A 25,779-nucleotide genomic window follows, 5' to 3' on the forward strand; every position below is an offset into this window, starting at 1 on the left:
GGAATTAAGAAACACAGACAGCCGGGAACATTCAGCGTTTATATAAGGACTGTGGAAAAGCCGCAGAAAAGCTGAACTTTTGCGACCCAAAAGGAACTGCCGACTTCAATAAAGTAAAGACAGGACAAAGTTAGGCGCCTCTACGGAGATAAGCTACACCCTCTGATCCATAATCACATGAACTTATACGAATGTCAGAGAGACGTTCAGGTAGGAACTGCAGGTACTGTACTGGTCCTTTAGGATTAAATGATGTACACACACACACACACACACACACACACACACACACACACACACACACACACACACACACACACACACACACACACACACACACACACACACACACACACACACACACACACACACACACACACACACACACACACACACACACACACACACACAGCGCGTTGAACAAAAGGTGGAGAGGTAAGCAGGGTAAGCTGTGCTGACAGCAAGCAGACGGAAGTGAGAGCAGATCAGTCAGTGAGTCCTGGTTCAGGATCAGGGCATGACACAGTCTGCTGTCTCTCTGCTCAGCTCAGGTTCAGAAAAGAGAAAGGAAGAGAGGAAGTACGGATGGACAACTCAGTAAAAAATAAACTTGTGGATTAATCGTCTGTTTGCAGCTCAACCCGAGAACCTCAGGAGTTTTTCCAAGTGTTTTGAGCGAGTGTGAACGAGCCTTGAGTGGAGATTTCTTTGTTTCCTGCCTTGTTTTTTTTTTTATAATGTTCACACATGCAGCTCCTCTTGAAAAACTCCTCAAGTCTTCGTGCTGAGCGTCATGTGTGAACACAAACAGCTGAGTGTTTCTCTCTTCACCCGGAGTTTCTCCTCCAGCCTTCTTGTTTTTTTCTGCAGAAAGTCAGAGTGAGCTGATAAGAGAATGCAGAAGGATATAATCAGGAGAATTCACCTGGAGCGAGTGGGAGGGGGTGGTGACGTTTATTCCCTGTGATCGCTGCACGACCATAGACTGTCTGCACGCCATCTCTACGATCTCCGTGCTCTAATGAACCTGCTGCATTATGTTTCCTGTTCTCTGGTATGTTCTTCCCCACTCTTTAGTTCAGATTGTGATTCTGTTCAACTACACGTAGCACTGATAGAAAGACACATATTTTCATTATAGGGTCGTATAGAGGACTCTGCTGCTTCGTCCAATACTTCTGAGTGTTTTTTTTAAGCTCAGTATTTATGTCATTAATCAGTCGGTAAACAGTCAGAAAAGAAGACTGAAGTGTTTCTGACCTTGTGGAAGCTGCCGTAGAAAAGCTTTTTGATTTCCGGCCCTTCGAATGTGACTGTCTGAAACTGTCCTTTGTAGTCGTTGTTGAAGAACGTCAGAGTCTTCCCTCCGTCTGCAAGAGACAAAAAAACATGTCAACAAAGAGTCTGTAAAATGAACGGTGCCTTGTCAGACTCCTTTATTTATGAATCTGTTTAATAAGTGTGTGTCCTAAAGTTCTGCATCCTTTTTACTGAGAGGACAGAAATCAATCAATAATTCAAACTCACTGTCCAGGATGACTCCCACCAGCGGCTCGTTGTTCTTGTTGAGGATCTCCCAGACGGCAAATGGCTCCTCGGGAGTGTCGGGCAGCAATCTGAACAGCAGGGTGATGGTGTAGTCCGAGGGCAGCCCTTCAGGGTGGATGAACCTGAGAGTCACAACCCAAACATGACACGATACTCAGCTTCAGATCTCATCTGTAGAAGTAATTCACTGCTCGTTCATCCTTTGATAACACACGCTGACGTCTATGAGAGCAGCCGTCTGCAATCAATCACTGATTAAACAAGTTCTGGAACATGTGAGGGAGACTCGAGCAGCTATTACCTGGTTGGCTGGACCAGGAGAGCGTCACTGTGCAGGTGGAAACAGGGGAAGGTGTTGAAGGTGCCGGGCACCATGGAAACTCCAGAGACGCTGCTGTAGCGATTCTCCATCAGCCCGAACAGCTCCATCATACGGAAACCTGAGCACAGAGGGGAATACATTTACATTAGGAATAAATAACTGAAGAGAGCCTGAACAACGGAGACTGTTTAACTTAGTACACAGAGCAGAATATATCTGGGAAACAAGAAAACATCATGGCCGTTGTTTTTATAAACATACGTCTCTACACACACAGGGAGGTTGAGTGTGTGTGTGTGTGTGTGTGTGTGTGTGTGTGTGTACTAAGACTAAAAAGTGTGAGCTCATGAGAAAGCAGTCCTCCTGTGACAGACTTTGTGTTCTGCTGCTTCTTCCTGGTTGATTTTTAGATACTTGGAGCACAGGTACAGAAACAGAAACAGGTGAGTGATGCTGTACCTGGTGTGGTGCTGCCGCTCATTGGTACGGACGGACACGCTGAGGAAGGAGAGAAAAGATTTGAGGTTAAGAAGAAAGACTGAAATACTCCAGAATCGTGTTATCAAAGTCGATATTAAAGGTACTGAGACTTAGAGGCATCATATGATCTGAGCGACACATCTGTTTTATAACCCCATTTACATCTCTCTTTAAAGAATCACATTTAAACATACCTACCATACATAACACAAAATCAATTTCCCAATGTTTCTCTAACTCTAATGTGTGTCTCTAGTCTGTCTACAAACCCCCCAATGATGAGAAAAGTCAATCCTCTCCGTCTTCTGCCTGCTCCACTTTTCAGAAAATGTGTGCTCAAACAGGCCGTTTGGAGATTTTCCCTTCATGACATCACAAAGGGCAGTAACCCCTCCCCCAGGTGGGTGACACTCCCACAGCTAGGTGTTTGTTCTGCCCTCTGAGTCTGCCTTCTCACCGTAAACAATAGGACATGGAGCGAGAAAGCCAGAGACACTCAAGCCCTTCCAGAGAGGGGGCGTGGTCAAACACAGCTCATTTACATTTAAAGGTACAGACACAGAAAGAGCCTGTTCTGAGCAGGGCTGAAATAGAGGGGCTTATAGACATGATCATCACAGGATGATGTCATTCCAGGTCACATCTTCATCAGCAACCTGTATGGAAAGCTGAGGTGACTCACTGGCAGTGGCCGCCTCGCAGACGAACGTCACCAGCTTCTCTTCGATCTTCTTGAAGGCGTCCAGGTCGTCCACGAAGAACACATGTCTGTCGCTGGGTTTACTGGCGATGCTCACCAGCTCGCCATAGTCAGCGTCAGCGAAGCCAATTGCAAACACGATGTAACCTTTAGGGGGCGACAAAGGGGGGTTTAAAGAAATGTTAACTTTGTTATGACCTTAAATGACGGCGGATTTAAGTTCCGACAGAACGTCTCACCTTCCATCTGCATCTCCTTCGAAACCTTGTTGACGTCGTCCTGCGATCGGCCGTCGGTGAGGACCACGAGGACGTTTGGGATCCCCCTCCTGACTCCTCCCTCCACCGTGAAGATGTTCTCCTTCACGTGCTGGATGGCTCGACCTGATTGGACATACAGTGAGAAATGTTATTGGTCCAGCAGCACACTTAAAAATACATTTTAAATATTTGTTCAGCGGTAGGGATGGGCACCGAATACAGGAGCGTGTGTTTCTGAGAGTGTGTGTGTGTGTGTGTGTGTGTGTGAAGAGAGGAGGTCTGTGGGGAAGCAGGCCGAGCTGAAGTCATTAATCAGAGTTTATAAAGCAGCTCGTTTCTCCTGCAGGGACGAGGCTGCACAGAACAGATGTGGACCAGCGTCGCTGCTCATGTCAGCCAGTAAAAAACAATCATCAGGAAGCGGAAGAGCACTCTATCACTACCTTCTGCACAATGCAATTAAAATCTGTTTCCCAGTGTTCCCATCGACCAGAGGACGCTTTGATTACTGGATCAATTGAAACAACGAGTTCTGCTGAGTGCATTCTTTATAATCTCATCTCTCTGTGTCTATGTGCTAACCTGCCGACCAAATCAATAACGTAACCAGATCATCTTTCTATCACCTCAAACACATCTTTAAAAAAAAAAGGGAATCCCTAAAAATTCATATAACCCCTGCAGCTTCAGAATGCTGCTGCACATGCTTTAACCAGGGTACGAAGAAACGTGCGTCTGTGTGTGTCTGTGTCTGTCGTGCTCTCACCTGTCTTGGTGTTTCCTCCCTTGTAGGTGATCTTGTTTATGGCGTCCAGCAGTCGCTCTTTGTCGCTGTGAGAGTTCAGTTTGAACTCGGTGCGAGCGTCGTCACTGAACTGAGCGATGGCCACCTGTCAGACCGCCAACACACGGACGTTACACATTCAGCTGCCTCCACAGGAGAACCAATAAATAACCAACAACAGAAACAAACCGCTACATCAACCCATGTAAACAGAGACAAACCCAGCCCTTCATCTGACCTAACGTCGTCTTTCTCCATTCTGTTTTTAAACTGTTTCTAGGGAAGTGTGGAAGGAATATATTTGTTTCTATATTTCTGAAGTTGTCCGTCATGAATTTCGATCGATGTCATCCACAGTTGCGGTGGCTGTTCTGCGTCCTGTCAGCGTTACCTGTGTGCCATCCGGGCCGATCCGGTCTAACGCTCCCGTGGTACTGTACAGGAAGCGGATGATCTTCAGGAAGTTCTCATCGCCGATACTCCAGGATCCGTCGACCAGGAAGACCAGGTCGGCTTTAGCGGCCTTACAGACTAACAGAAAAAGAGAGAGAGAGAGGGAGAAACGGCGTGATGACTAAAGGGAAATTATCACATTGATTGATTTGCTTTCTGTCTCGTCCCACTAGATTTAAAAGAGCAGTATGCAACTCTGACACCTAGTGTTTAAAATGAGTACTGCAGTCCAAATTCTAAACATAGTAGAGAGCTGTCTCCCCCCACCCCCTCCTCTCTAGAGTTGATGCTCACAGGTTGCCATGTGGTGGACACTGAATTTTTCAAAAGTATCTCCAATATTGATCCTAGTTTGAGCACGTTTCTGCTCGTGGAGCTTATTAGAAACATGCAGAGGCTTTTTAGGTCGGGTACAATCACTTCTATCTGAACCAGTTCTATTGCCCGCTTCCATCGCTGCAACACCTGTTGGTTTGACCTGATAACTGGTCTCATGTCTGGCAAACCGAGGGGCGTCCAAAACGGCTGTGTGGGGGTGCCTTAAAACCGCCTACCTTCTCTGGTCCAAACAAATCCAGAGCATTCAGGACCAGAATCTAAAGTTAGAAGGAGGACAAACTAGCTGCTGCATTGTTGTCAGAGAAGCCAGCACTTCAACATAGCATGTTTCTTTAATGTCTGATCATATAGTAAGGTCACTTTATCATTTCACTAACTACATCTTACTGATTGGACCTTTTAACAAACGTGATTTTGAGTGAAGAAAAAGAGAAACCAGCTTTTAAAATTAGATTTGAAGACATCTGAAGATAACAAACGACTGAATAACTTGTAAACTCATTAAATTTAAAACGCAGTCTACGCTCTTCGTTTCTCCTCTGATAAAATCCCATTAAAGGTTCAGTTTGATCTGCAGACGGCTTTCATTCTTTGTTTGCTGAGAATATTCTCCTAAACCACATTAGGAGAGTATGATTCTCTTCTCCGTGCAGCTCGCACTAATCGAGTCTTCTGACGGAAGAAGTGCTGAGACAAATCTCTTGTTGAATATGAAACAGTAACAGAAGTGTCGAGGCAGCAATAGATGAAATTGAGTGTCGATGAGAAGGAATCGAAGAAGAAGAGCGGAGAGGATGTGGATTAAAAACGGTACACGGAGGCATGGAGCAGCAGGTTTATATTCAAAACATTTAAGACGGGAATAAATGACCCTCTGTTCTGTGGCGTTAATATCAGTTTATGTGATAATGGATGGATTCCAAGTTTATTCTGGATCTGACTGCGAGCCTCCCAGGTGTCATCAGGTGAAAAGAAAACAGAGACAGTAACACAGAGAGGTAATCATATCTTAAAACATCAGCTCCTACCTTCCTTGGCAGCGGGGATGGTGGGTAGCGGCGTGGTGGTGGGGGGTTTGGTCGGTGCTGGAGTTGGGACGGGTACTAAACGACACACACACACACACACACACACACACACACACACACACACACACACACACACACACACACACACACACACACACACACACACACACACACACACACACACACACACACACACACACACACACACACACACACACACACACACACACACACACACACACACACACACATGAAAACCTGCAATCATGACCGCACTTATCGTAAAACCATCAGCACATGCTGGGAGACCCCAGAATTAAATCTACCTTAAAAAAAAAAAAGAGAAGAAGAAGAGACACGAACAGTTTATAAGGTACGGATCGCTCTCTGTGATTTCAGCCCCCGTGTAATTTTCAGGAATTATTGGCTGCAATCTAAATCAAACTCCCACTGTCTCTGCTTTCAACTCTGTGTCTCTATTTTCTGTGTGTGTGTGTGTGTGTGTGTGTGTGTGTGAAGCCCCCCCCCGCACACACACACACACCTGCAGTCCTCTCATTCAGTGTTGTTTAGGTGTTAAATCAGAGACCTGAGGAGGGGAATTACAGCTGATGGTATGAAGGGAGAGCTCAGCGGCGTCCGCCTGCAGCGATGAGGAGAGTCGTTTAGATAAATGGCTCCGGCGTTCATATGCATCAAAACAAAGTAATAAATCAGCACGGAGGCTTTCTGCAGAGATAGAGGACAGAGGGGAGCAGCTTCAAGTAAACAGAGACCTGCAGAGGGAGAGAGTATTCTCTCTGAAGCCAGCCGTCATCACGCCGTATGTTTCAGCGTCCACGCTGCATTTCTTCCACCACGCTCAGATGTTTATCCCGTCTTTGTCCTTACTTTGTTAATGTTGGTACAATATCGATATCAGACCTGCAGAGACTCCAGACTTTTTTTTGGAAGGTTAACGCAGTAACGACTTTCTATTGAACCTTTCAAATAACCGCCAGGAACGACGCTGTAAGGTTTAAGATGTTTATTTAAACACTCTGAGGACACTTGAGTTTTGGCGCCCCCTGTGGACAAAGAGGTACCTCTCATCTCTTCTGATTTTGTCCTGTACATGTGTAAGTCTCGGTGACCTTTCCAAGGTACTTTACAGAAGTCTTTGGGTCGGATTCAAAGAGTGACAAGAGTGGTTAAAATGAGAGTGAATTAACCTGATGGTCCGATGATTGTCCACGTGCAGTCTGCAGAAAACAAGCTGGAATAATAAAGAAACTAAAATAAGCCTTGTCTCGTGGTGTGCAGACGGCGTGTCTCTCTGTCCTGATTAGTGTTTGGAGCCGTTGGTGCATAAAAATAAAAACAGGCGAGAGGATTCAGCTGTCTGCGCTCTCCGGAGAATAAAAGATGTTTTCTGTTCAGAAAGACGTGATGGTCCTCACAGCTTCTTTTCTCCACGCTGACAGCTGACAGCTGACAGCAGCTTCAGTGTGTGTGTGTGTTTTTGTGTGGTATTGTTTTTATGACACATGTAGAGTCTCATTTCTAAAAGGAGGGCTGGCACATTGTACAGAGGAGGTGAAGTACTGAGTACTGTGTCAGTGGTGTATTACAGAGAGACAACCCTGCTTTGTGTGGTTGCGGCGTGCGGGCGCGCCTGCATGTGTGTTTGTCTGACTCCCACTATGTCAACGTCTTTCGTTGAGTCTGTCTACATGGACTTGAGTATCCTGCCTTTGATCAGGTTTGTTAAGTTTCCTGTTTTTGTGTTTGTTTATGTAAAGATCACATTGTTTGTTTTTTTTACCTGCAGAACTCTGAAAGAAAACAGTAAACTGTGGCCATAGGTCAACTATTTCATCAACATTTAGGCAGATGAAGATGTCATCAGTCAAATATCTGTGGCGGCAGTCGGACACCAATCACAAAAATACAGAATTTAACGAACTTGTGAGTCAGTACATGAACGAGAGGGGCTCACCACGCTCTGCCGGTGTTACAGTTCATTGTGTGACCATGTGGAGCTGAATAGCTCTGAGGTTGTTGACAACACAGTCACTCATTACTTTGTTTGCTTTCATTCAAACATATCTGATGATTTGAACTAATAATAATGAAAAATCAAACCAAGAGGCGTACTGTTACCGTTTTCAACGTCTATTGTTACTATGGCGATGACAGATATGAGGAGCTTAGGGCACCAGTTAACATGGCCACTTTATAGACCGTAACACCGGTTAGCGGTTGTCAGCAGACAAACTCAAACAGCATCCTGTGAAACGATGAGACGAGACCAGCTCGGCCACAGTGAGGATCTAGTGATGGGAACTTAACGAGTTTGTGTGTGTGTGTGTGTGTGTTTGTACGTACATGTCTTCCCGTTAGCGGTGACGGCGGGCCCTTCAGTCCCGTCCTGCAGCTGAGCGTACACACTGATCTTATACTGCGTGTTGGGCTTCAGGTTGTTGAAGCAGTGTCTGTTGGCTCCTCCGCTCAGCTTCGTCTCCTGCTTCTGACCATCTGCAGGGAAACAAAAAGGTAGCGTCATAAAAAGGCCTCTTTTGATTGGCTTAGCCCGTATTTAAAGTATGGAGGAAATGTTATCAGATATCTTTTACCAGTGGAGGCCAACATGAGGACGAAAGAACTTCTAGATGCAGAACTTTCAGGGTTTTTTTAGCTTGTGATCCAATTAAATGACCAGTTTTCTACATTAATTAAAATGCACTTCACACAGCTTGTCTTTAAACTTGAAAACACCTGAAAAAAATACTTAAAATGATCCATCGTGCAATGACCTGAATGGCACAACTTCATGGTGTGAAGATGTTTAATTGAAGGTAAATATTGAGGCCTTCTGCACACTCTCCCTCGGGCTTTTGCCTACTTTAAATTAGCTTCATGATTTTTTTTTATTTGATGTACTTTGATGCATTCTTCTACCAACTTCAGCCGTCAGATATCACTGAAGTCACCTCCATCAAAGAGCTGTGTAATTACTGAAATGACTTCCATGCTTGTGATTCTCGGCAGCCTGCAGCTCTGCACCGACACAGAGACGAAAACAGAGAATTTTCAGCGTTTGTTGAAAACACACCAAAATAACATCAAACACATGGAGTGACCCTGATGAGACTGCAGTTGTCCAACGTTCAGGAGGTAAGATTGTCTTTTAATGCAGCAGCATCCACCCAATAGAAATGTTGTTTATCACCTGCAGGCATTCTGCGACAAGTCAGCCGTCATTACGTGCGCATTAACGGCACATATTATTACCACAGCCCCCCTGAGTGTGTTCACCGCTCACAGGCATTGTTCTCTGCACACAGTGGAGCTAAATGAGGATTTATAACGATGCAGCAGGAAAATAATGACCAGAGAAATGTTTCTGCTGCAGCTGCGAGAAAGACGCCGTAAAAAATAAAGAGTTAAAAAAATAAAGGAGGTAAATTACGAGAAAACATCAACACAGAAGAAAGGATGAAGAGTTTGAAGAGTCTCCTGGATGAACAGATCAGAATGTACAGAGATCATCTATCGCCACATTAATTATAGTATTAGAAGCCCCGATGCATTAAGCCCCAAATTTTCACATACTCAGCACCCTGACCCAATGGATCCGTTTCTGGAGCATGAACGCAGCCATGAGCAGCTGTACACACATCACAGGAGAACTACAAGATCACAGGAGAACTACAAGATCACGCGGAAATAAAGAGAACAACGTGCTAACAACGTGTTGCTTTGTCTCTCTGAGGATGATTTGTTGTTCAGTCAGTGCCTGTTTTGACGTCATGTTGATAAAGTGATGGAATGTACAATCAGAGTCTGTATGTTGTGTTTGATTTTGAAATTGACCGGACGCTCTGTGTTTTCTTGTCTGGGTTGACCTATTCTGTCACAGCTTGACGCGTTCTTGCAGCGAGCTCTGTCATAAATAGACTCGCAGCGTATTTGAAACAGAGCAGAGTGTAGTGTCGTCTCTGGCCCACTCTGGAGACAGACCACGGCGCTCTCTGTGGAAACCCAATCATTGACTAGAGTGGCAGCAAACTACGGCGTAGTGCGCCGAGCTGACGGGCCGCGGTGCATATGGAGTACATGGAAATTGGGGGTAAGGCATCAAAACACAAAAAACCCTCTAAAAACCTCCTGAGGGAAACATTGAGGAGACTAAATGTATTTTTGTTTCTCCTTCAAGCTTTCAAGCTCTTGGACAAGCAGAGAGTCAGATGAGTGTAACAAACACAAATACTGACATCGTCTTTCTTTCCCGTCTTTTATCTCACGCAGCAGAATGTAAATGTCACCGGGCGGCGGTCCATGAGCCTGCGTTGTCTACAGAGCAGCTCCGACTGCACACACAGATAAACCTTTAAGACTTCAACAACACAATCTTTGTCATCTCAGGATGCTGACGGATCGTGGAAATCAAACGCCCTCTCTGCACTGCATACTCAAACTCCCACTAATGAAAGCATGCCGCTATGTATGAACTCTCCCCCCCCCCCCCCCCCTTCCCCTTCCTCCCCCCTACCGGCTCAGATATTCAGTGTCGGAGCTTCATGGGAGAGGAGCAGAAAAAACATCTGTATATAAACAGTATTATGTATTGGACGCCCTGATTCATGAAGTCTCAGTGACGCTCGATTTCAAATCCACAAGAAAAGCAGGATGGCCATTTGTTTGCAGGCTTAGTGTTTGGATCTGCATACGCCCCCCCTTTAAACATCAAACTATATGAAGGGGGTTTGCAGATACAACTACATTGAAGCCCCAATATGTAACTTTTCAACTTTAAAATATTTGCTTGTAAGTCCGTCTAACAGCGTAATCACGGGAGAATGTTGTCTCTCCAACGTCCGCATAGCGGCTCGCTGCCTCAATACTCCACTATGTAACTTTCTGACCGCAGCTCGCCCTCATCTCGCGAGAGGTATGTACTGCTTTACAGCACTAGTTTACAAGTCCTCGGAGTTAGCAGAGACTGTAAACATTAGGAGTAAGCCCATCTCTGCACTGCTTGATGCAGGAAAAGCACGTTGACGGATGAAGCTAGGAATAAAATAAAGAATAAAGAGAGTGTGACCGAACAAGAGACCGGACTTGAGTAAATACTGGAGAGGCTTTTACATGTTGGAGAGAGCTTTAGGTAATGGTTGGCTGTAAGTCCGATACCGAGCTGACACTGCTGCTGTTGAACTGGTGAGTACTATGCTCGTTATAAACAGTGAGGAAGCCGGCATAGACGCCCTGAGAAGATAAAGAACCATGTCGACTCAAAAGGTACAGTAATATTACTGTATTACTGATGTCTGCTGTCCGATGTTTAGCATGAGTATTCAACTGTTACCATGATATCTATAGGCCGTAGCTAAATATCTATATGTATACATGTTGGCGCCAAAGCGCACCAAAACTGAAAAGTTACATATTGGGGCTTTAAAAGACTAAATAAAATATGAATCTGCTTCAATCCACAGAAACTTGCCTTATCTCTCATGGCGTTCCCAGCTCGTGGTCTGTGTGTTGTGTTGTTTGTGGCTAAATAATAAAGACCTTGTTTAGAAGTAAGGGAGCGTGTCGCTGTGTGTGATCACTCACTGAGCAGGGACTCGATGAGCACTCTGTAGGAGCTGGCGTGTCGGTGCGGCTGCCACTGGGCGCACATACTGGCCATCCTCACCTGATAGGTGCTCAGGTTAGTCACCCCCAGGTACACTGCAGGAAGGAAGGAAACGAAGGGTTAATTAATGAAACAATGTATAACCCAGGAGAAAATAATGAAACAGGTTTAATCAAACATCTAGAATTCAAGAGTTTACGTTCTTTCTTCACTCTGAAGTTCTCCAACAGCAAACGTGTGACTCCTTAAAGGTTATTTCAACGGTTATCTTTATGGTCATTTTAACGGTTAACGCTCCGAAACAGAGAACTTAAGTCTCGTATAATGAAACAAAGTGAAGACTTCTCTCTTTGTACAGAAACACAAATAAGTTAAAGATGTTCTAAAATAAACCTGCCGTCCCTCTGATCTCTGAAAATAAGCGTGTAATTGAGCAGTAAGAGTTCTTCTGTACACGCCGCTGTTACATAAAGAAATCTGTGTATAACCACACGCCGCTGTGTTTCCAGATGACTGGTTTAAAAAATGTACCGCCGGTCGGCTTCAAGAGCGCTGACATGCTTTTTCAGAGAGGTATATCACAGAAAAAACACACAGACACACATAAACACACACAGTGGTTAATGCTGGAGGTTCCTGGTTTGAATCCCTGTCTGACAGGAGCCTGCATGTTCTCCCCGTGCATGTGTGGGTTCTCTCCGAGTACTCCGGCTTCCTCCCACAGTCCAAAGACATGCTCGTTAGGTTAACTGGTAACTCTAAATTGCCTGTAGGTGTGAATGTGAGTGTGGCTGGTTGTCAGGTATATGTCAGTCCTGTGATTGGCTGGCAACCAGTCCAGGGGGTAACCCCGCCCCTCGCCCAATGACAGCTGGGATCGGCTCCAGCCCCCTTGCAACCCCAAACGGGACAAAGCAGTATAGAAATGATCATGATGATCACTCTCCCGTGTGCTCTCCCTCTTTTATATTTTAAAAAGCTGAGTCTATGGAGTATCTGCAAACAGATTCTTTTTCTACTCATCACAAACACTTTGAGAAAAAGTATGTGAGGAAAGTCAGTCTCCTTTTTGTCCTTTAGTGATACTTGTGTGACATTGAAGCCGCCGTCCGCTCATCTCAGAGGGTCCATCAGCTTCATTAAGATGCTGCTGAGCAGAACGGCATTCACCTCCTGGGATCCCAACGGCCTCATATCATTACACCTCTTCTTTCAACTCCCCCAATCCCTCCGTCTTTCTTCTTCCTTACCCTATCTCCTCCAGGTTCAGCCCCCTGCTTCTCCCCTCTTTATCTTCACCGACTCGTGAAGTGAAAAACTCGTCCTTCAAATCAAACCATCGGAGCTTAATTATCATGCAGGTGAGGGAGGCCGTGGCTGCTATACAAAGTTGCGTTCCTGTGATCCGTTTAAAGCTCCATGTTCAGGCGTTTAGCTGAAACTCCAGTCGAGAGCTCTTATTGGCAGAGAAATGAGGACAGATGAAAGAGGTTGGAGGTTGTCGGTCCTTCTCAAGGATGCTTCAAAGGGGACACGGGGCTGCTGTGGGTCCTGTCATGGCGATCAAACCGGAGACCTTTTCAGTTTCAAAGAGAGGCTGTTTCTCTGCAAGGCCGCCATGCGATCAGATGGTTAATTATCATGCAGGAGAAGGAAGCCCCGGATCCTACTCCAATGATTCACTAGAGGAACACTGATTGATCGAGCCAGGCGGACACTTTAAGGAAGTGTCCACATCACCAGAGAGATAACAGATCTGTTGCATCTTACAGTTTCTTCCAGAGCTGGGACGTAATTAGGAGGAGTTTCCATTAAAGGTGTCAGGTAGGGATCGGGATATTGATGTCCGCAGGCGTCTGAACACTGCTCTGATTAGATTAGAGGAGACTGTTTGATTCACTTAAACAGCCGAGGGGACAAATTGGATCGATATCGAGGTAAATAATTATTAAGGTGTGCAGCATCAGTCAGAAGAAGCACTGATTTGAGCAGTTCATTATCGCTTGGACAAAGACGTCTCTGACTAAGTGGACAGGCTTATAGTTGAGCGTTCGTCTTGTGACAGCAGTTTCTTATAATACATTTGAAAATCGCACTGAACTGATTCAGAAGCGTTTTAAGAGGTTTTCACTCCTGTAGATCGTTTGCTCTGGTCTGAATCATCGACCTGTTTGTTCCATTTCTGCATAACTACCTCCAGTTTGGTCTGTGTTCACACGGGGATATTTACAAGAGGAGCTAAATGTGTGATGAGCGAAGAAAGTGCTCTCTGATTGGTCTGAATTTCTTGTGTTAAAACTCCCTGAAGTAAACAAAAACTAGCTGCCTCTTGATTGGCTGTGGCTGCTCCAAAAACTCCTTACAGTTTCTAATTGGACGGACGACGACACGGCCTGATGTCGGCTCTGCTCATCAGTTTTTATATCGTTTGTATTTATCACTGAAGGTAAACGAGACAGTTTGAAAATAATATGTTGATGTTCTGGAGTCTCTGAAGACACTTATGAAGACGGTTCAGGAGAAGGACCACGTATATCCTCCTGAACCAGGATCTGCTCATCCACCCAAACTGTTTCTCAAGCTCCGTCAGTGTTTGATTGTACACGTTTTGTCAGCCAGCTCCAGACAGAAGCTGTGACATTACATTAAAACAAAAAAGGAGTCTGGACTTACAGGTCTTGGCCCGGCCTATGAGGGCCTCGCTGGATCCCGTGGTGTACGAGGCGATGACCTTGACGCTGTACTCGGTCCCGCTCAGCAGGTTGACGATCAGCATGGTGTTCACGTCCTCTCCCACGAAGGTCTCGAGAGCCGGTCCAGGAGCTGAGGAGGAGGCGGAGAAGGGAAGGATGAGGAGACAGGAAGTCATTGAAGTGTAAATAAAGAATTATTGTTTGAAAGAGAACTTACCAGACACCGGCTGGTAGACGACCCTGTAGCCCATGGTGGGGGAAGGCGGAACGTCCCAGCTGATTCTGAAGCGGTTGTACCACTCCTCCGACACACGCAGGTTTTTAGGAGCTGAGAGAGGAACTGAGGAGCAAAGAGGACGCAGACAAAGTGGTTCTTTATCATCCTGACTAACGTTCATAACAGTTCCTGCAATCGTACAAGATCTTAATCATTCTCTGCTTGCTGGAGAAGCTGGAGGGCGATTAAAGATGCAACCTCCTGCGATGGGGGAGATGAGGTTTGTGGCCGTAAAAATGGACAAAAAAAACAATAATTAACCCAGTTTTGGTTCCTTGGATTTATAGTTCAAGTATCAATGTCATGCGATTGTGACTAGAATAAAATCAAAGTTTAATATTCTGATATTGTGACAACCCTGACACCACTCGAGAGCCTCGACTTTGGTGAATTTCTTGTTTTGAATAACCGAAAATCGAAGCAAACTGTTGCAAACTGCAGCAAATAAGTTGCTAACCCATTGAACTTTTTATGGCCCCGTGTCGACCTGGTGTTTTTTTTCGGAGCGCTAGCGTCTTTTCTCAATTGTTACCATTGAGGAGAGAGCGTTCTCAACAGCAGGCGGCAGCCCGGAGGAAAAGCGCAGCACCCAGCGTCTTTTTTACGAGGCTTCTGCCTTCTTTGTGCGGCCGCTCGAGTTGAATGAAGTCTTTCAAATTTTCAGAAAGGTGCTGTTGACGTCACCGGCGCTCTTTGGCACATTTAAGACACTCCCCGAAATATTGTCTCCTGCTGATCGTGTCTTGTGCCCACATCCGTTCGCTCAGTGTTTGATAGGGAAATAAACAATCTCAGATATAAAACATGCAGTGAAAAGTAACGGAGCAGTGTCGGTCATACAGCGGCCATTTTTCAAAAGACTGTTGTCATAGAGACCAGACGGACATGCAGCGCTTGTCCGCATGTAAGAGCTCCCGAGCGCACAGCCAGCGCTTTACTGCCCGGCAACAAACGCTAGGTGGACACGGGGGCGGGACCTTAGACGGCGTCTCCCCCTCTGCTTCCTGCCCGTCTGTTGGAGAAATAAACATAACTTTTTCATCTTTTTGAGACGCCACAGGGACTCGAGAAACGTCAGAATCTGCCGACCTGCGTTTGCAGCAGCTTTGATGAAGGGACCGTGTCGTTTCGAGTATCACAGTTAATCGGCCTACTGAAGGTTAAAAAGTTCACCATCGAGTTCTCGTCCCTCTCACCATCCTACGAACTGAGACCTCCACATTGTACCGCCTCTCCTGCCTCCTCCTCCTCCTCTGTGGTCGACCACCGTTATAAAGACAATCACTCTCTCTACGGCGGGCAGCTCTCCTTCCCGTCAGACTCCGCTGAGCGTTCGGATCCTTTTCTTTCTTCTCTTGCAGCAGCTTTTAGTTAAAAATACGACTGAAGATCTTTCTTTTTTTTACTTCTTAATTTAGAAGATAACAGATTGTATCATTTAAAAACACGTGGTACCAAAAAGGATTGAAATTCTCGCCCTGCAGTCCCGCCCTTAAATCTAGAATCACCTGAACCATCTCTCTGAGTGATGATCCAATCCCCCCGTGGACCGGTCCCTCAGATTATTCTGCCTCTTTCTGTCACATTATCTATCTTCAGTTTGGGACTGAAAACCCAATCATCCTCTCTGCATTCGCTGTCATGCCTCCCTCAGCACTCAGCCCATCCCTCATTGGTTCAAACTTCCAGATTACAGCGGCTCCTTCTGTCACATCATCTATCTTCACTCTGAAAATACCCATCATCCCCTTCTCTCTGCATTCCTGGCCGCTACTCTCCGGGCGATCATCTCATCCCTCACTCTGTAACAGGAACCATTCATCATCAGCGGGCCCCATCGTTTAAAACCCCGGCAAACGACGTTAACGTCTGCTAATGTGTGTAACGCGCCGCAAATGGAGACATGATGGGATGGACTGGAAAGATGAATGACTTGAATTGAGCGTTTCCTCCTCTCAGAGTCGAGTGTTTGTTCTCAGCAGAGAAAATCATTAGCCACCGCCACCGCCGGAGTCTTCACAGCAGTCACATTTAAAAGAATGTTTCTGACATATTTCTGTCTTCAGCTTCACAGCTGCAAAGACAGAGAACTCTCTCTCCCTTTCTCTCTCTCTCACAGACACCGAGGAGGCCGAGTTTAAAATCTTCAGTTAACAAACGGCTGCTGACGTGAAAGGTTGTAGCAACTAAGGCCGTCAAAAGGTTCAACACTTTTTGATACAACGTGTTTTATAAAATTTAGCTGATACAGTCGGCATCAAACACATCCGTTTCACGCTGAGGGGGGAATAATAACCGCGTGACACGAGCTGCTGCATGTCCTTCTGCACTATGAACAAAGTGAAAAATCCAAATCTAAGGTTTTATATTTAAACAGAGCCGAGTGGGAGAGCGCTGTGGCTGTAAGCCGCCTGTGGGATCCAAAATCTAAATGTGTCTGTAGTCAGCAGCACTTCACCACCGTATCCAAACAGAGAGAGATTGTTTCAGGGGGGTACTCAATGTGACGCAACGCCACGTGACGTCTGTCAAAGCTATACAAATTTTAAAAACTACAGATATTTAGTCCTTAGAGAGAGAGCCGTTAAAATCACCTGAATACATAAAACAAACATCATGACTCACGTGTTCTTCCCATCCGTGACGCCGTCGGCCCGTCTCCCTCGGGGTAAACAGGAGTGACGGCGATTTTGTACTCTGTGTCGGACAGCAGAGGCTGCAGAACCAGGCTGCTCTGACCTGTGGGCACCGTCCTCTGAAACAGAAAATATTTAGAGTTAGACTTTAAATTGATGCCAGCCCAATAACCAGTCAGACTCCTCTTTTTCTTCCCCATCGTCAGGGCGCGAGCAGCGAGCAGCGACCTCAGAGCGAGGACCCTCTCGGAAACAAACGATTCTGCTTCTGTCTTCTGATTCTTCTAAAATGCCCAAAAACTCAATATATCTGGCTAAATAGCGCCCCCTTCAGATGTTAAAAAAACTTGTCCCCCATAGAGGTCACTTTGACCTACAGGTATGAACCTGAGTATAATTATTAACTGTGTAAAGATCTACAAAAATGTCTCGCACCTTGTACCAAAACCCAGCAGGAAGTCCACCATTTGGACTTGAATTTCACAATAATGCTTTTTTTACTGTCCTATTCTCCTTCATAAGTTTACCATTTGACCATAAATCATCTGAGATGTTCATTCAGTTTTTTATTCCTGCTGTCAGAGCGTCGGTCTAAAAACAGAAAGACAAAACATTTTACAGAAACCTTTCAGAGGACAACAGGCAAGAAGCGTGTGGTCTTTTAAAACAGCTGCACTTTAATCTAATGAAGATTTCAAGAGCTAAAAATAGAAATAAAGATGCTGCATTTTACTTTTATTCATAGAGGTGACACAGAGAGAGCTGCTGCAGCGGGGCTCTGAGGTTTCAGCTGCTGCTCAGGTTAATTGTGTCCATGTTTTCCTCCTCACCTGTCGGTGAACTTTTCCTTTTGTTCAACCTGATCCCTAAATGACTCGTCTGTGCAGGTGAGCCGACGCTCTCAGAGGAGAAGAAGCTAATCCGCCTCTTTCCCCCGCGGGCTTTCTTTTCTCTGCTTCAGACTCTGAAGTCGTCTTCTGTCTCTCGCTTTGTGTCCCCCGTCTTGACCCTCTCTTTGATTCTTCTTCTCATGAATAATAATCTAAATTCTTTTCTTGTTTGTTCGTTTATAAATCATTATCAAAACAGAGCTTTCGTCCCTTTTATCGCTCAATGATACAGACTTCTGGTGGAGTATAAATATGATCAGATAGTTAAAATAGAGGTTTTCAAAGGCCTCGCATCCACCCAGCCTTTTTCCCCGGCAAAGAAGTGCTGGCTGTGCGTTTGGGAGTGTTCGTGCGCTGAGAAGAAAAGCACTGCATGTCCGTCCTGTCTCTATGACAACAGTCTGTTGACAAACAGCCGCTGTGTGACCGAGTCAATAACGTCCATATTGGACCGGATACTGATATTAGATCGGATCTGTCCAAGGTCTAATTTAACAGCTGAATCTTTACAGAGAATGAGCTGAACGGTCTGAGACTTACTGCTTTCTACCAAGTTCAAACTGAACATTGCTACGTTTTTAATGGTAAATGGACTTGTATATTTCTGTTCTAGTCTTCTGACTCCTCAAAACGCTTTAACACCGCAGGTCACACTGACACATTCACACACTGATGGTAGAGGCTGCTGAGTAAAGAGTCCATCAGTATTAACTCATCCATTCATACACATTCATACAGAGCAGTGGGAGCAATTTGGGGTTAAGTGTCTTGCCCAAGGACACATCAGACATGTGGCTGCAGGAGCTGGGGATCAAACCCACAAGAGATGGTTTGAAAGATGACCAACTCAACCACTGAACCACAGCCGCACCACATTGATGTTACTGTGGATTCTAGGAACATTTCTTTAACATTTTGACTTTAACAGTTGATTAAAATCATTTTCTGTAGTTAATATTTAAAACGTTTGATTACAAATTTTCCAACTTTCTCCTGCGTGAGAGAGAAAGAGCTGAAGGCATGCTGGCTGACACGAGAACGCTTTCATGTTTCAGCCATTAAATCGACTTCAACTGAAACATGTGCTGACTGACTGGAGAACAGAGCAGGAGAAGACCTCTCAGTGTAAGTGTTTCTGTGTTTGAGACAAGAATAAAGATACGTTTGTGAAGATACGTTTGTGAAATATCATCAGAAGTCGGTTTCATCTCCACCATGTCGCTTCAGAGGAACAGGTGAGCCCTCGTTTTATTTATAGAATCAAACACAAAGAGGGGATTTCTCTGTTTCAAGCCTCTTTTTAAACGCTGGTCTAACTGTTTATGTATCCGAGGAACAGACGTCGTGGGTAAAAGGTTGAGCTGTTTGTGTGCATGAAGACAATCCTCAGTCTCTCCGTTCCTCTGTTTCTCTCGCCCTTCTCGTCTCTTTGTGTCGTTCTGTCTCCGTCTGTCTGTTTGCATGCTGAACATGTACCGTCTAGCCCGGCTCCGTCCACAAACGCTCTCCTTCCTCCTAAAAATTACACTTTCTCAGACGTGTCATTCAGACAAACACCGCGGGCCTGGACAAATCAACTTCAGCGCCGTCTGATGAAAAAGGCAGCAAGTCTCTAAACTGTCAGCGAGCCACCCAAAGCCACACTCCCTTAACTCCACTTTGTCAATGCAAACACGGCTTCATAAAGTATTTATACGACTCTGAGAGCCAATCTGGATCTCAACAGAGAGGCTGTGCAGGCCCAGAATATTAAGTCTGATCCTCCTGAGACTTCCCTGGAACTGCAGCGCTTAAAGGAAAAACCGCGTGAAACATACGGACATGTGCGCAGGGGAAGGGAGGCAATTTAAGGTGACAAGTCGGCCTCACAACAAGGACCAGAGCTACAGGTGAACAAGCTTAATGAGCTAAAATCAGCAGAGAGAGGGGTTTAAAGGCGAGATCAAATACAGAGTCAGAGCGGATTTATTTAAACTGGTTGGAAAGGAGGAGAATATGTGACCTTCAAGCATTTCTTTGGTGTTTCCGGGTCAAATCTAAGATGGAAATTCAAGGCTCAGATGAGTCCCTGTGTGCGCACGCACGCACGCACGCACGCACGCACGCACGCACGCACGCACGCACGCACACTATTTTATTAGACTCAGCAACAGAAACAGAAGCAGGCTGTGAATGAGTGATGTCTCTGTTGCTTCGCGTACAGAAAGCGCTGCATGAAAGAGAGCACCATTTGTCCATGAGCTTAACGGTACTCACAGTACCAACCAATCATATGTGCCAGATGTGCTCGGGTGCTAACATCTGCTTGGGGTCCTGCGTCTGCTAGTGGCGTTACGCAACATGATTGACTGAACGTTTGTATGATGATGTAGCGCGTTGTGATTGGCTGTCCGTCCGAGAGTTTACAGATGTATTTTTCTCGGGTTCTTCTGACTGAGAATATCGATGATTGCTGAATCTATTTAGAATTTTTACCATGAAATACAAGAGCGGTCAAAACGGGTTTAAACTGTCACAACAGGAAGTGAGAGCACATCCTGTACAATCAAAGTAAACGGGTTAAATACGTGACACGAGGCTTACTGTCTGACCAGTAGGTGGCGCCATTACCAACATTTAATATTGGCGTGTGAATATGTTCAGGCAGGGCGATTCATCCAACGTGTAACATTTAAGGCAGTTCGGACGCTGTGTGTTTGAGTTCTTCCTCTTTCACAAGGAGACGTTGATCTTGAACGTGCCACATCATCATACAAACGCAGGCGAAGGACCCCGAGCAGATCTGACCACCCAAGCACATCTGGTACCAAAACGTACCGGGCTTCAGTACCCATCCCTACTCAGCATGAAGTCAATGTTTTTTTCTTTTGGTTATTTATGTCTCCGAAATAAGAGACACTCAGATAATGTGTGCAGACAGATCTTCTTAGTCTGGGATATTTGAAGAGATCTTCACAAAAACACATCAGTACAAATCTCCACAACGATGCCAGCTTCATTACGTTCAGAAAACCTCGACGAAATCGTTAGTTTGTTTGTTGAAGTTTGAAAGCTGCAGACAATCTTTGACAGAAGGAAAATGGTGAAAAACTTTTTAATCATCTCTTGACTTTGTTTTTACCTCCAAGAACAACATTTGTCGGTGAGCGATAATCGCCGAAACACTGTTTACACTCGGTGGAATTGCACTTGATGCCCGGCAGCTTTGGTTTATTGGACGCTGAATGAAGCAGCACAGGGAAATAATGGAGCCTCACTGAGTCTCACAGCTGTCTGCGGACAGATGGCTGCAGAGTGGAGCCGCCCCACGGCTTCAGCCCACAGACTGACATCTGGTGAGAGAGTGACAGAGAGTCGTCTGAATGGAAATAACCATCGACTTCTGTATCGGTGAGCGTGTAGCAGGCTGAGCAGTGAGGAACTCTGAACTCTGTGACACGGGTTAGCATGACAGTAATGTGCTTTAAAGCTGCAGTTCTCTTTTTGACCATTAGGGGGAAAAAACTGTTTTTAGTCTGATAAGTGTGGAGGGGTCTCCTGAGGGAAGACTATCGTAAAAAGAACAACGTGGAAGTATCGGACGAATCAACAGAGTCCTCTATAGAACGCTATAATGAGAATATTTCATCTCGCACTGTGGTCAGTGCATCTAAAAAATTACAGCGGGAACCCCTTTGTTTCGGGACTCAAGCTGTGCTGCTCCTTGCTGCAGGAGCGGACATGCAATGCACGCGTATCTGGGTTAGTTAAGAGACAACAGATCGAGCGTTCAGCAGAAATCTTTGACATGTTTACTGATTGTTAATGGAAGTTAGACTGAAGTCCAACCCATCTGAAGTGTTTATATATTTCTTCTTCTCAAAGCACTGTGCAGAAACCTGCAGCAGGAAGTCAAAGATTTAATTACATTCAACATGATTTGGTTTTAACTTCTGTGCCACATTTTGTACAAACTATCAGCTGTTATAATCCCAGCGGTGATAACTGACATCCAGAAATCAGGGCCGAGTAAACAAGTTATTTTCAGACTGTTCTTTCTGGAAGTTGGCCGGCGTCCTTCTCTTCACAGCCACAGAGTGAAATGTAGTCTGAATAAAGCAGAAGAGGAGGAAGCCTGCCAGCAGATAGACATCTAAATGTTAGAGCGCAGCACTCTGTGATTCATAACCTGACCGGGTTGCCAAACGGAGTCCGCAGCTGTTCGCACTTTGATAAGAGATCTCATTTAGCAAGCCGATGGTGTGGGCAGCTGGCGGCTCTTTATTGTCAGGATGAAAAGGCTGATGTGGGACCTGTGGCCTGAGTCACCTGCAGACGCACCACAGCTCTCTGTACACTACAAACACACACACACACGAGCCAGGTGGAAATTTGAAGGAATATCTGACGTATCTCAAAACGTTTACGCTTTCATTCTGCACATAACTCATCAGTTTGGGGTGCAGTTTGCAAAAAGTCTCAATAAAAATAGTGATGGTTGTACCTCAGGGAGGATGTGGCTCAGAGGAAAAAGGGGTCGGCTGATGGATCAGTCCCTGGTTTATCTGTGTTTGGGCAATCGACTGATAGAGATACTGAACCATATTGCTCCTGGAGGCTGATGGGCAGGTTAGTAACACCTTCCAGCTCCATCATGAGAGGCTGTCTAAAGGCCCTGACATGCCAAGCAGACAACAAAGAACAGTGGCAATAGTGGCGATGAAGGCCGCCTGTTGGGTTGTCTCACGACGCCTTTTGTCTTGACCAAAAAGTTGCACTGGAACACACCGCAAAGACTGCAGCCGAAGACCAACCACCACGTACATTCTGCTCATATGTGAGAGAAAATAACTCTCCATGCCAGCAGGCGGCGGTAGTCCGTTGTTATGATACAAGAAGACCATTTTCACACCGCTGTCACTCACCACTCGTATTATATGTAGCCTACTAATGTAGAATAATGTCTGATAAAAAGATGAAAATGGTGCTGGCGTTGTCAGCCCTTGGTCTTTTAGTGGAAAAAGAAAAGAAGAGGCGGAGGCGACAAATTAAGGAGAAACCGCACTAATGAGTGAAAGCATGGATACTACAGCGGCATGCTCAAGGGGCTTTCCTGAACCTGTGAGGAGAGCTGGAGAGAAATGAAACCTCCAAACAGCCAATCAGTGAGATCTCTCTCACCGACCGCGCCAATGTACAAAAAAAGACAGACGGTAGCGATGGAACCAGACACGCTGCAAAATCTGGGGCGACAACCGCTCACCGACGGTCCAACTAGGACCGACGGCCGACGATCTCCTTGGTGTGTCAGGGCCTAAAACAGTCGCTCCATCTCTTTTAACTCTTTGTACTTCACTCAGTGTAAAACAATATGAGCCGTGGGACCACTAGAAACGGGCTTTATGTTTGTCCTCCATTTACCACTACACTGTTTGTAATACGAGTTAGAGTGAGAATTCAGCTCGGCGTGAATGTTTGCACTTCTGACCCTCATACGATTATCTATTATGCATCTGAATGTTTTTCTATATCAGGTGTGTTTGTCTGATTGTTTGCATCATATTTGTCTCGTCTTTCTCCCTCTGTGTCTCTGCTCATTAAAGTGAAGAGCTGCCATTCTCTCACTCTCTCTCTCTTTCTCTCGCTCGCTCTCCTGAAACAAACTCTTTGAAGATGTGTCTCTGTTTTCATCATCTTCCTCTCTACTCCACTCTGAATTCTTGCAATCATCTTCATCAGGACCGTCTTTGTCTGCCTCGCTCCTTCTCTCCACAGACGACATGAAATCACAGAGTGTGCCTTAACCGTAAATCTCCCTCACGCTCTGATCGACACACAGCAGATTCTGATCCTTTAAAATCCAAACCATCGTTCTACTGACTACAGTTTTCTTCAACTATTCACCGTAACTTGAATTAAATCCTGATTATTCTTTCATTTAATATCCCCCAGTGGGATTTAAATTGATGATAGGTCAGTACATGGAGGTTCTTCTTCTTAAATGTATCTGAACGTTGAGCTGGCTTCACACACAAACAGGAAGCAGCAACAATTGTCAGGTTTTCAAATTAAAAGTTTTAAACTGATGTGTCAACTCAGCATTTTTTGCGGGCAGAGAAGCGCTGGCTGTGCGCTCAGGAGTGTTTGCCTGAAGCGTTTGTGCGCTGAGAAGAAAAGTGCTGCACGTCCGCCCTCTCTCTATGACAACAGTCTGTGGATAACCGACACTTTTTACTGCATGTTTTGTATTTGAGATTGTTGATCAAAAGTCTTAAGATTTCTTTGATCGTGCAAAAAACCTCTGAAACTCCTCGATGTGTGCGCATGGACCGTAAAGCTCTGAGATGCGTCACTCTGTACGAAGTTTTATAAACCAGGTACAGATTGCTATACGGACAAAAAAAACAATCACACATACCGGTGTAGGCAACTATATCCACACATCCCATAAACCAGGGTAACCTGTAGGCTAAAGGTTCTGATGGTTTTTAATGTCTCTGATTTCAGGCGGTGCTGCAGCAGCCTCAGCAGTCCCACTTCCAGCATCTCTGCTTTAAAGAAAACCTTCAAGCCTCTATGTTTTATGAATCATTGTTTCAGTTCAGGAGTGCTGCTGTTGACTGGCTGACTTCTTTACTGACATGTTCCTCGTGTGAGTTAACCGGATTCTGCGAGTAAGACAAACTGTTTCTCACAGTTTATTTTAAGGATGAGCCTATACTCCACTTTGGTTCCAAACCTTCCTGTCTCACTCTGTGACTCTGACTGTAAAGTAAACGGGGCTGGTCTCACCGTCTCTTCAGCTCTGTCTCCTTTGGCGCTGATGTAGTTCAGGCGGTAATGTCGGACGTTCCTTGTGTCACCGGCCTGCCAGGACACCCGCAGACTGAAGGTGGTTTCCTCATCCACCCTTAAGTTCTTCACCCCGTAACGTGGAGCTGGAGGATCAGAGGGAGTACAAATCACCGACACGCTGCTCAGCATCGACTCAGTGAAGCAGAACACGGCACCACTCGGATGTTTTTCAATTTATACCAGACAGACCGATCGTATCAGGGTGTCCTGGTTTTGGCATTTCATTTACTCATATCAGCGTTTTTTTAATATCAAACTTTCCCCGGGAAAGTCTGGGTGGTAAAACATCCGAGAGCCTTCATGACGGATGACACAGAATCAATCTAAAAGGCGAAACATTTTCAGACGCTATCAGAAGCAGCATGGAAGAACGGATCATGTCACGAGAGATTTTCCAGCGGATGTTTTCTAACTCTTGAACTCTTGAATCGTTCATTCGACGTTTAAAGTTTCAGAAAAGGTTCTAAGAAAATCAACGACACTGTTTTAATATATTTACAATGCATTTAGACGAGGTAGAGTGAAAACACAGGTGAGGAAAGTTTAGAGGAACACGAATCATCACAACAGCTGGATGAGATATTTACCTGCTGCGACGGTGGTTGTCATAGCAACGGTGGTTGTTCTCTCAACTGAAGAATAAAAGACAAATAAATGTTTGAGTGTTGTGCCTGAGGAAACATTTCAGAGAAGATTTAAAGGATGTTTGTCTCCAGTCTGTTCAAACATATGTTCTCCCTCTGACTGCGTTACAAACACAAACACAGGAAGTAAGTGAGCACAGATCGGCTCTGCGACGAAGCAGCTAAAGCACCAAACTCAGAACTTCAATGGGTTCAGGTGGACCTGAGCATCCTGGTTTTGTTCGGGGGGGGGGGGGGGGGGGTTTTAAGGACCGTAAAATCCAGAAAA

At 45.4% G+C, this 25,779-nt stretch overlaps 1 protein-coding gene across 1 annotated transcript in view; it reads right to left on the reverse strand.

Moving 5' to 3' along the window:
- The window catches only part of LOC109995678 (collagen alpha-1(XIV) chain-like), a 116,304-nt gene that overhangs the window by 37,241 nt on the left and 53,284 nt on the right, over positions 1 to 25,779 (reverse strand). Inside the window, exons 19-34 of the mRNA XM_065948004.1 lie at positions 25,455 to 25,499; positions 24,805 to 24,950; positions 17,133 to 17,262; positions 14,448 to 14,570; positions 14,211 to 14,360; positions 11,516 to 11,632; positions 8,282 to 8,431; positions 5,915 to 5,989; positions 4,486 to 4,625; positions 4,077 to 4,200; positions 3,290 to 3,433; positions 3,033 to 3,197; positions 2,330 to 2,368; positions 1,850 to 1,988; positions 1,528 to 1,670; positions 1,261 to 1,370 (exon numbers count right to left, since the gene is read on the reverse strand). Of these exons, the coding sequence (XP_065804076.1) occupies positions 1,261 to 1,370; positions 1,528 to 1,670; positions 1,850 to 1,988; positions 2,330 to 2,368; positions 3,033 to 3,197; positions 3,290 to 3,433; positions 4,077 to 4,200; positions 4,486 to 4,625; positions 5,915 to 5,989; positions 8,282 to 8,431; positions 11,516 to 11,632; positions 14,211 to 14,360; positions 14,448 to 14,570; positions 17,133 to 17,262; positions 24,805 to 24,950; positions 25,455 to 25,499 (1,940 nt within the window). The remainder of the gene's footprint in view (positions 1 to 1,260; positions 1,371 to 1,527; positions 1,671 to 1,849; positions 1,989 to 2,329; positions 2,369 to 3,032; positions 3,198 to 3,289; positions 3,434 to 4,076; positions 4,201 to 4,485; positions 4,626 to 5,914; positions 5,990 to 8,281; positions 8,432 to 11,515; positions 11,633 to 14,210; positions 14,361 to 14,447; positions 14,571 to 17,132; positions 17,263 to 24,804; positions 24,951 to 25,454; positions 25,500 to 25,779) is intronic.

This window comes from Labrus bergylta, chromosome 19, assembly GCF_963930695.1.
Source record: "Labrus bergylta chromosome 19, fLabBer1.1, whole genome shotgun sequence".
Lineage (NCBI taxonomy): Eukaryota > Metazoa > Chordata > Actinopteri > Labriformes > Labridae > Labrus > Labrus bergylta.